Here is an 11,709-nt window from a genome sequence, read left to right on the forward strand (position 1 = left end):
CAAGAGAAGAAACGAAGGCTTCGTAAAAAGGGTCCAGTGTGTGGAAATAGTCGCTCTCGAAGCGTGCTCGTGATCCAAAACGAGCGAACGAAGGAGTTGAGTTTTGAAAACGGCAGTGGGCTTTTGAGAGGCTGCCTGCATGTCGAGGATTCTGCCGTGAGAGGGACGGCAGCCATCTTCGAGGCGAGCGAGAAAAGAAAAGGCAGTGGTGAATCCGCCAGGAGAGAACGCTGACCCTGAGGGTCGAGTCTGCCATCGGCAAAGAAAGAAAAGGTTATTCGACAGAGAGAGGAACTGAGAGGACGAAGCGGAAGTCGGGCTTCGAGGCGGGAAGGCAGGAGAGGAGAAGCCGGAGCCTCTGACGGTCCTTATTCACCTCACGGCTGGACACGTTGATCTGCCTGCGGGGCTCGGCACCTCGATTTGGGCCTTGTCTGGTGAACGGGCCAGGCCTGGATTTGTATGCTGAACCCTGGAGAGAGATCGGCTGAGGCCCATCGTTGATCTGGTGGACTTGTGCCGTCGACATTGCGCGGGGCCAGAGCGCGCGGAGACCGCGTGCGAGAGGTCTGCGACAAATGGACAAGTGCCATTTTGCCACATGGCGTGGTTCGAGCTGGGAGTTTGAATCCGTGGACATCCGCTTGTTACGAGCGACATTCGTGCTTTTTGACACTTTCCTCTTGTCCATGAGACATCAAGTACTCTGTCTTGTCTTGCATGCTGTCTGTCTATCTGTCTTTGTCTGCACGTTGTTTAAGGCATATTTCGGTAGCGACCCCCTCAAAACATGTAGTCCGTGGTTCCCTAGTTAAGAACGGGTTGAGGATTGTTAATAAAACCATTGTCGTGAATTTTGCTTGTGTTGTGATCCCCGATGTTCCCCAATAAATCTGGTTAATTCGTATGAAGTTGCCGCTATGGATTAATTTGTGTCGCGTCGAGGAACGATCCGTTTGATTGGCATTAACACCAAAATGGTTACAGACTGGCAGAAAACGCTCGGCATCTGACAAAACCAGTCTGTAACCGGGGTTCTATTTCCCCAACTGGCAAGGTTCAGGATTACGTTGGTATCGCGATTGAAGACGCGTGACCCGAGGCCTGTGCTGAGCCGGCCGGCGTTATAAACCCCAGAGACGGTGGTGGTGAGGGTGGCGCCTAGGACCGGGTGAGAATCCCGTCACCCCACCATCTCAAAAAGTTGTGGACGAGTTGGTTCGGTGATAAGAACAAGGCAATTTGATAGTGGGGCAGATAACAGCAATTTTTGAGAGGAATCGTGCAAATGATGATACAAGCATCAAATTTGGCACATTTGTTCTCCAGGGGATTCTAATCAAATCTGCCTGATTGGCCATTTGAAAATCCAAATTTTGAAAAAAAAAAAAAAACCTTCAAAAAATCAAGATCACGGATCAATGTTGGATGCTGGCTGAGATTGGTGAATGTTTCAGAAACATCATCAAAGATTTTCCAAGTCTGCCATGCAGTTTTCTTCCCTTCACCGCGGAAGGCAGACACGACGTCACATCCGGTGAACGCATGGAAGTATGGGATCCCTCGAGCTTTCTCAGGCCCGATTGCAGAAACTACGTCATGGACTGGAATCCATCGCACCTTGGCTCCTTGGCCAAAGGCAATCCACATGTTCTCAAGACCTAGTTCCTGTAAGGATGGCAGTACAGATATTCCTATGACTAGTACGTCTGTGTCATTAGCCTTAATGATAATGGACTTGCTACCATCCGTCGTTGCATCCCTGGCGCGTACAAATATTCGAGTGTCAGCTTCTTCATGACATCATAGAGACACAGCATCCAGTGACTTCCTTGTGTTGCTCATGGCATCTTCTCCTTTTGTGACAATGACTGTGCTTGTCGTCTGTGCTTCACACATCTTTTCCGCAAGGAAGTGAAACAGCTCGGTCTTGTTGCTGTCATCTCGAAGAAAGCTTCTCCAGTTACTTGGGGTCTTACTGGTTCCTGTCACTCTTCTTCTGATTCCTTGCCCCCTTTTCGACCTTACCTCGGACTTCAGACTTGACTTTTTGTACACATCAAACACTACGTCCTCCCTCTCGTACCTGGCACCATAGGATTCCACCTTTGGGATGATGTCTTCTTTAGCATAGTCATCAAATATCTTTGAAGTGCGTAGAGGTAGGGCATTGATAAGTGCTGAGCCATCAATGATGACTACATCTCCCCTTGGTTCTCTGTCTGGGATGTTCACTTGCGCTTCAAGAATTTCAGCCAGCTGTGACTTCAATTTTTTTTGAAGTTTTTTTTTTTTCTTCAGATTTTTCAAACTTCGGATTTTCAAATGGCCAATCGGGCAGATTTGATCAGAAAGCCCTGCAGAACAGAAATGCCAAATTTTATGCTTGTATCATAATTTGCACGATTTTTCTACTATCTACTACACTCGGGGAGGGGGGTCGATTTTCTCGATGTAAATGTGTATCTTAAAGTGTCATGTGGTGAAAGCCGGCATTACAAGTCATAACTGGAAGGGCACTCGGTAGAGCACACACCTCTGCCCGGATTCGGATCAAGATTCAGATCTTCACCAAAATCGAATCAATTCGTTCTTGTCACACACCCAACGTGTCCAACAAGTTTCGTCCGAATCCGTCCACAACTTTTTGAGATAAACGAGAGGAAAGAAACGAGAAGTCCACAACAAGGGGGCACTCATACTCATCTTTGAGCTTTCTCGCCTGGGTTCAAATCTCGACCCAGCTATAAACTGCCTCCCCTGGTGTTTCACATGCAAGGCGTCCATCGGGGATCAAGGTTAATCCGAAAGAACCCATCTTCAAGCACTGGTCGGTGGTGGAAGTTAAAGGATCCCACGAAGAGTAGGCGAGTCATCACCGGCATCCTGAACAAATGATAAATTCCTGCCCGAACCTTCTCACCCACCGACACATGGCGAACGTGGCGAGTATTTCAAACCCCCGACGTGAGATGAGGGAGACGTACGTCCTGCGGTGGACCGACACCAGGCTGGTGATGATGATGATGATGATGATGATTGATGGTGATGATGATGATGATGATTGAAGATTTTTCAAACATTTGTTGCCTTTTTATGGAGTTATCATGATTTCTCGTTGTTTGATGTATTTTGATATTTTGCTTTGTTACTCTGCCCGTTTGTATGGTGTTGTTGCAGGACTCTCTTGTTCGTCGAACCTTGATAGTAAAATGGAAGAAAGGGGAGATTGTGGTGTGATTGGGGGGTGGGGGCTCAATGCGTTGCGCTCATCCAGCTTAGAAGTCTTTATTAAACGATTTCTCTACAAACACAAGAAGCCAAGGAGAGTTACATTTTCGGCTTGGTCCAGCGCGTGACGAGGCGTGGGAGATTTGGGGGGGTATGGGGAGGAGGGTGGTGGCTGTTGGGGGGGGAGCAGGGATTATGTACACATATCATATAAATAATATATTTAGAAGGCAATGTAAATAAAATAACTATACATTCTGCGTGCGTCGTATAATGCGCCAAGACGTGGAGACACCAGGAGGAGCGAGGATGAGGGGAGGGGGTGGGGAGGACGGGAGGAGGATGTGGAAGCTGGAGATGACGGCGCTTTGTTGTAAATCTGTTGGGGGTGGGGGGGTGGAAAAGGGGGTTCAGGGTTAGAGATGTGCGACAGCTAAAACAGTCACATATTGTCATTGAACATTTCGTTTTTCAACTTGGTAATTAACAGTTAACATCTCCCAACAACAAAAGCGCAGACACTTTCAACAGCGAATGTGATTTTTTAAAATGATTTTTCTCTTCGTGAATCCCACGATGTGGATTTTGAATTTGGTTTAATTACGAATCATAATAATAACCGAGTGGTAATCATGAGCCTCCCTGTGATGGCTCTGCCATAACCCATGGGGCCGGTGCATGTTAATGGCTAACCTGCAGGGGCAGCACGATTGCTACGGATAAAAGGATTGAAAATAAAAAGATAACATCACAGGGAGTGAGAAGGAAAATGGAGAACATAAAGAGACCATTAAAATATTGTAATTACATTTTTTTCCCCTTTCCTTGTTTAAATGAAAACCTTTGAGGTGTAACTGAGTGTCATGTGGAGTGATGCAGTCCTCATGACAGATTATTTTTTTGTTCAAACTCAAATTCAGAACACTGAACCAATGATCAGAAGGGTGTGTGTGTGTGTGTGTGTGTGTGTGTGTGTGTGTGTGTGTGTGTGTGTGTGTGTGTGTGTGTGTGTGTGTGTGTGTGTGTGTGTGTGTGTGTGTGTGTGTAAAATGGATCCCTCTCTATATATAACTTTAACAAATGTGAAAAAAGTTGACTTTTATAAGATAGAAACACACACACACACACACACATTTCTGCTAAGATCGATCACCTGGGTTATCATCTCAACTCACAATAAATAAAACTGCTGTCCTTGTGTTTCGCAGGCAGGGCAACACATCAAGGTGCGCACCATCCCTTGGATGGATGTTAAAACTGTGTCTCTGGTCTGCTAGCACAGTTGATTGATATTAAAGGTTCTCCAGTGTCATGAAGTGACACTTCACAAAATGGAGGCAAGTTATTACCAGCTTTCTGAGTATGTATATATATATATATATATATATATATATATATATATATATATATATATATATATATGTGATATGACATAATTTGCACTCTAAATAAGTTAATTATCGAAAATAATGTGAGTACAGTGCTTATATTGTAAGAGGTTATTTATTACAGAACAATGGTCAGCAACCTATTATTAACTTTACAAAACAGGTTCATCGAGGAGCAAGGTGATGGAGGATAGGAGGATAACATTCTGACATTAGGAGTGAGGGAGAGAAACAAAATGGGCACAAATAAGCAGGTAGACAAACGAAAGATAAAGAAAAAGAGAAAGAACGAAAGATAGTAAGTTGCAGGTAAGACAGGTGGGTGTGTAGAGAGTTTTTTTTAGGGTAGAGCAATCACAACTATTGATGCAAGATCATATGAATAACGGACTGCCATATTGATGCCCTTGAGGGAAGAGTGGTGTTATCTTTCTTGACTCAGGAAATTCAACAAGTGGTCGCAATGAGAAACAACGAAGTGGAAGTGAATGGTGATCGTGGGTTGTCCCCATTCCTGATATTTTCTTCTCTCAATGACTTTCCTTAATCCAGCTGTGTCGTACCTTCTACCTGTATCCTGTTTGTCAGCTTTTCCTCTCTGCTCAAATGTTTTGTGTTTACTTATCATTATGCTCTTTCTCATGTCTGCATGTCCCGGTGCTTTTGAAGTTTCCTGTTCGTTCCATCCCCCACTTAATACTATCTCCTTAGTCTGCTAGTTCCTTTCTGTTGTTTATGTATTTGCCTTTCAGCCCTCCATCATCAGCTCTTACATGAGCCTCGATCTCTGTAAGAACGTGAGCAACCATGAGGCATATCTAAGGAGGGACAGATGGCTGAAAGACCAGAGGGGGCAAGCCCAGACGAGAGGATATGAGATGCCACCAACCTGAAGTGTATGATTACATGAGAGCAGCAACAGACACTTTGCTTTTACTTGTTGTGGGAGATCCTGATGATGCTCAAATCTTTGGAAACACTTTACCTATACGGTTTGTACACCTGAACCAAGATCGACCATCAATATCAAAACAGACCGTTAATAAAATGTTCAAGTTTATTTTTTCTTTTTATTTTTTACAAATGTGAAATATCCCCTTCCTTGTAAACGAGTATAAATTGAAATTTTGGGAGAAAGTGTGTTTGCTACATTTTGGTTATAACCTAAAACACATTAAGTCCATTTTTTTAAATGTTTTTTTTTGTTGTTCTTGTTGTATAATGTCGAGGCTCGTCTGAGAGTTGACACACAGAACGTACAACAAGGGTAGCAGGAAAAGAGGGGTGGGAAAGGGACGGAAAAAAAATAGTCAGGGAAATCTCTGTAATGTCAAAATATACCTGTGAATACCTATTTATACTTGTTTTTAACAACCATCTGATTTACATTCAAATTTGTCTGGGCTCACAGCAGATTAACAGCTCACCCCATGGGTCGGGTCGATGCAACGAGCCACCGAAGGAGACTCAGCATCCGAGCCCGCTGAGCGCGCCTATGCGGTCCAACTTTCCACCAAAGCAGCCGCGACCCGGACCCTTCTTCGTGCGTCCTCGGAAGCGTCGTGAGTTGCTTACGAAGTCATTGAGCAGTTGGCGCCACATTCCTGCACTCACGGGGCGCGATCCGCCGGACAGGGCTCGGGAAACGCGTGGTGCGGTCTCTGCTTGATCGCCTTCCACATCAATCTCCGGTGATTCCATCCAGAGCGATTCGCTTGTTTCGGCGTAGTCAGGGGAAGCTTCATCAGAGTACTGGAGCCAGTCCTGTGTGGGGAAAGGAAATAGGAATTGCAGGGGTGTCGGGAGATTGGATAACATGAAAGGCTGAAAAAGGAAGATTATAGAGGAAAATGAAAAATAAAGCACAACATCCAATTGAAACAACAATGACGAAGCGTTCTACAGCGGTCAGCGAGAATACATCAACTGTGCGCTTCTTGTAGAGCGACAATCACATGTTTTCTTTCTTCCAAAAGGTCTCAGTCTTATCCTTTCCACAAAGTGAAGTTTTCAATTGCTGTTTTCATTCTTTACATCATGATTATTTATGTACAAAGAAGAGTCTCGAAAAGACTCAATTTTTGAACAGGTGGGTTTCTTACCTGGAGGGTGCGCAAGGCAGCGGGTGGCGGAGGTGCAGCCAGAGGAATTGCGGGAAGTGCAGTGAACAGCACCCCAAGCAGCAGCATCAACGACAGGTTCGGCATGATGGTGAGGCTGCAGTTGTATCCGTAGTTCGAAAGTGTGAAGCGCGAAGGACACAAGGATGGCGCAAAAGAGTGTGAGAGAGGCACCGCTGGAGCGCTTTGCCAAGGTTGGTGTTTCCCAGCGGAGTTCTCGTGCTTTTATGGCATCTTTGGGAGCGCGTGGGTAGAAGGTGGGCGGAAGGGGGAGGGGTGGTGTTTCTCACTACCCCCTATCCGTCTTCTTTATCCCTGTTCGTCACCTCCTTTTTTTTCTATTTCAATCACATAATCCTAATATGTATATACCTCGACTCATAACCGTAACATGCTCGAGACCCTCCCTTTATGAACCTTGAAATATTTTCTTCCATTCTTCATATATACCTATCACGGTAGGTTGATCACATCACCTTTGTCTGCGCCTTTGGTCTTTTTCTGTATCTGGTTCTGTCTTGATAACTGCGGAGAGGCTTACGGTCTCAGTCTTCTATCGGCGTTTTCTGGTCTTGTTCTGCACTTGAAGCCTCCTTCGACCATTTGCCCTTTTTACGCCTCACCCCATCGTCGCACACGTTAACCCATAAAAGTCCACTTCATGTTCACCCTCACTCCTTCGTCCCTTTCTTCTCGTTTAGGAATCCCCTTCTTGAGTTCCCAATATGGCCATTTTATGTTGCTTTCATGACTCACAGATGATCTTTGATTCTTTTTCTGCTCTGCATCCTTTGTGCACCTGCAGTAAAACTTATTCTAATCAACCTGACGTTGTTTCACTTTTTCTTGGCTGCAAATTCTTCTCCAGCTAATTGTTATCCATCTATAAACTCATATATTGACCGTCCACAGTCAGTCATTCAAGTCTTACATGAGCCTCGACTTTAATGAAATCAAAACCTTGTCTTCCATAGCATATTGGGGAAGTTTGATGATTTATATGTGATGGTATAAAACAAAACGTCTTTCAAAGAACTGTACATGATATACATTGAGCATCAGTTCAGACGAGCTGCATCATTAGAGGAGTTATTCCTCAATGATTAAAATTATGGTGTCAGGAATATTACGGTGGTAAATGTATAAAGGGTGGGAGGAAATTCATGCCAAACTGAACATAATGTATATAAGATTTACTCTGCGCTATCACGGGATACCAAATACAGGGTGTCCATAAAGTCCTTGTGCAACTTTGAACTTTTATAACTTTTGACGTACACGCGTTAGAAACAAACTATAAACGGTACATGAAAGCATAACTCTGTTTTTACGGAATACAATTCAAGTTTTCAACTTCAACTTCAACATAATCACCATCTTTCGTAATACATCACTCAATCCAATTTTCCATCTTGTTGAAAACATTCTCCAGTTGCTGCTAAATAGTTTCTTGCAATTGCATTTGTGATCGTAGCCTAAGTTCATCCAAACAATGTGGTTTTGATAAGTAAACAACAACAGTTTTACGTAGTCCAATGGGGACAGGTCAAGTGAACGAGGTGGCCAAGCATTTGGTCCATATCTACCGATCCACTTGTCCAGAAAGACATCATTCATGAACCGGCGCACATTTGTACCATAGTGACAGGGAGCCCAGTCTTCCTTGTATAAGGTGAAATGCGAAATTTTTAATCGGCACAGTTCAGGAACATAGACATTCTACAACATTGCAAAGTTATGTTCACCATTGACTGTGGCTTCTTCCAATGAAAGAAAGGACCAATGATGTGGGACACCTTGAAGGAACACCAGACATTGATTTTTGGTGAGTCTCTTTAATGTTTCCAGACTTCCTGAAGTTTTTCTGTCCCCCAAATGCGGTAATTGTGGTGGTTGACTTTACCACTGATGTACAAGTTGCCTCATAAGAAAATGTCAACTCATCAAACCCAGGGGAATTGTGGATTCAACAATAGCAATAACAACAACATTAACGTTCACAAAACGGTATGAATTATGCTTTCATATGCCATTTACAATTGGTTTATATCATGTGTATATGAAAAGTTATAAAAGTTTAAAGTTGCACAAGGACTTTATGGACACCCTTCAGTATGGTCGGTTATGCATTTTGAATTTTTTTTTTTTTGAAGAGTCCTTCAACTTTTATGAATCCTTCAACGACCGATAACTTTTGAATCACATCATTTTATTGATACTAGAGTATAAAACCAGTTACAGCAAATATGTTATTATTATGGTTTCATTTAACAATTTCACAAATGTGAAAGCTGGATTGGAAAAAGTTTTTTTTCACTGTACACTGCAGGGTACCTCCCCAAACAAAGATCTTGTGAGTACAGTATTAAATACAATCACATGAGACCTTCCTATTAGACATGTTGTGACGTCATCGATATATATATATATATATATATATATATATATATATATATATATATATATATATATATATATATATATATATATATATATATATATATATATATATATATATATAGCCTGGTGTGTTGGCGCAGTGGTTAGGGCAGCGGCTTGGGATCCAAAAGGTCCTGAGTTCAAGCCCCGTTGGGCCACTGAATTAATACACCAGGGGGTTGACTCAGCCTGTCATCCTTCCGAGGTCGGCGAAATGAGTACCAGTGTACTGGGCCGGTGTATACCCCGGTTAAAATAGGTGTACCATATCCCTGTGTCGTAAGAGGCGACCAGGGTTGTGTCAGGAAGGGCATCCGGCGTAAAGCATGTGCCAAATCACTATGGGGATCATACGGATGATCCGCTGTGGCGACCCTTAACGGGAGCAGCCGAAAGAAGAAGAAGAAGATGAAGATATATATATATATATATATATATATATATATATATATATATATATATATATACACACATACATACTAAACTGGACTACCCAGAAGAGGTGGAAAGTTTGAATGTGGTTTGTTGAAGCTCCAAATATCACGTCACACTTTGAACACCCATCTTGTTTTCAGCATTCATAAAGTTCTCAGAACGCGATTATTTGTATACCAGTACAAGAAACGGACTTTTTGTTTTTCAACATTTACGAGAATATAAATAACTACAGTGGCACTCGGTCGAGTGCATAGTCTTGCCTCACGCACTCATTCTGAACAGAAATACCAACGTTGACTGAATACGCTACTATATAACCGTATCATCCAGGTACCCTATTATGTCACATACATTGCTATTATCCGTAGCTTTATTGATGAATTATTAGGATATTTAACAACCATTTTTGTGCATATTAAGGGTAAATTGTGTGAATAAAGATGAATAGGGGAAAAAAATCCAAACTATATTCCCCATGGCTGGTCGATCATATGCATTAAGTTTCACATCAATCTGTTAAGCAGTTCTGGAGAAGAAGATTCTTTACGTTATTATTTTCAATCCCCTATGGCTGCCAGTCCACGTGAACGATGACCTCATACATTTAATCCTGCAGTACAATTGGGCCATAGATCGGATATCTGATGTTTCAGATTTTTCGGATAAGGATTTTGATTCAACCAATTATCGCTGGCATACCGCTTCACCTATCAGACTTTATTCCTCATGCGGAGTTAATGACATGTGCCAAATTTTTTAAAGTGAAAATATATGGACACACACACACACTAGCATTGCAATAGCCTCACAACCCCTTTGGGGTGAGACTAATTAAGGGAATCCCGAATTGGTGGCAGAGTTTCGGGGCATTCACGACAAGTCGAGAAACGTTTCAAGGCTCGAGTGTCCACCCTTGACACTGCCAAAGCGTCACAGGATACTCGATTTTAAGTGGCAAGATTTGTAATTTGTTCAGGGTGCCGGCGATAACTTGGCTCCTCTTTGTGAAAAACACTATCGGATTTTAAATGTCAATCCTGCAAGATATAAAGCTCCAACGCAGTGCACATACGTCCTCCTTCCCACCCATGTATCAACCTATACCTACGATAATAGAGATGTTTGTCTTTCTGTCTGTCTGTGTCGCCATTTTCTCAGAGATGGCGAAACGGATCTTTGTCAAACTTTCAGAGGCTCATCAGTGAGTGTCGGGGAGTGTTGTCGGCAAAAAACAAAGCAAAATTTTTTTTTCAAAATTTTGAACAAAGAAGTTGGATTCTTTTTTTTTTAGGATATTTTTTTTTTTAATCACTCTATAGTGCTGAAGCCTTTGTAGCTATGTGATAGATAAGATTAAACGATCCTCGACCCCATTTCTTAGTGAGTTTAGGAATGTTTTTTTAAGCCCCCACAAAAAAACAGAAAAAAACCAAAATTAGATTTCTTCAAAATGCCAACAGGATTAGAACAGCACCAGGCAACACTCGGTAGTTGTCCTGCTCGTTGTCAATAAATGTCTTTTTCTTGTTAACTATATGTAAATCGGATCTGATGGTGCAGAGGTAGCACACTTACCTTCGGGCTGTCAAGCCTGGGTCCGATTCCCGACACAACCATAAACTGTTGGATCGGTGCTTCACAGGGAGGGTATTGCATCACAAAGTGTGCGATCTGTCTTAACGTGAAGCTGCGTGTCCCATCTTCTTGTATGAGTTGGTGGAGGTTAAAGATCCTTCAATGTATTTCACCAAGAATAAACGAGTTATTGCAGGCACCCAGAAGGAATTCCAGAAATTCCTGTCGAGACTATCACTGTAAAGGTAAAGGCAAATCCTTAAAATGAGGATGCTTTCGTAGCATTGGACCTTCTGTTGGGCAGAGCACAAGAATGAAATATAGAACTAGAAACGCAGATATTTTCAAGAGATTTCAATGTCTCTCCCCTTTGACACCTGCAGAATCAAAAGGAAGAAACTTGACCATTGATTACCTGCTTTAAACTGTTGAGGTTGTTGTAAGACATCGTTTGCAAATTCCAGTCTGGATTTGTTGAAATACTCGTGGGTAGAGGTTGTTTTCACCCTTGTTTGTGT

General features: G+C 42.7%; 1 protein-coding gene across 1 annotated transcript; it reads right to left on the reverse strand.

Annotated features, from left to right (window-relative positions):
* Positions 1-3,274: 3,274 nt before the first annotated feature.
* Positions 3,275-6,978, reverse strand: NPPC (natriuretic peptide C). The gene is made up of 3 exons (XM_085898842.1): positions 6,722-6,978; positions 6,047-6,383; positions 3,275-3,610 (listed from the first exon to the last, which is right to left on the reverse strand). Exons 1-2 carry the CDS (start codon positions 6,824-6,826, stop codon positions 6,087-6,089), a joined length of 402 nt encoding a protein of 133 aa, XP_085754968.1. The 5' UTR covers positions 6,827-6,978; the 3' UTR covers positions 3,275-3,610; positions 6,047-6,086.
* Positions 6,979-11,709: the final 4,731 nt, after the last annotated feature.

Source organism: Eptatretus burgeri, chromosome 10 (genome assembly GCF_056783735.1).
Source record: "Eptatretus burgeri isolate ZD-2024b chromosome 10, Ebu_testis_v1, whole genome shotgun sequence".
Taxonomy (NCBI): domain Eukaryota; kingdom Metazoa; phylum Chordata; class Myxini; order Myxiniformes; family Myxinidae; genus Eptatretus; species Eptatretus burgeri.

Excerpts from the sequence above, each read along its gene's own strand:
- NPPC (XM_085898842.1), bottom strand. The coding sequence starts at position 6,826 with ATGCCGAACCTGTCGTTGATGCTGCTGCTTGGGGTGCTGTTCACTGCA. Across the intron at positions 6,384-6,721 it reads CTGCCTTGCGCACCCTCCAG|GACTGGCTCCAGTACTCTGA; the intron begins GTAAGAAACCCA and ends TTCCCCACACAG.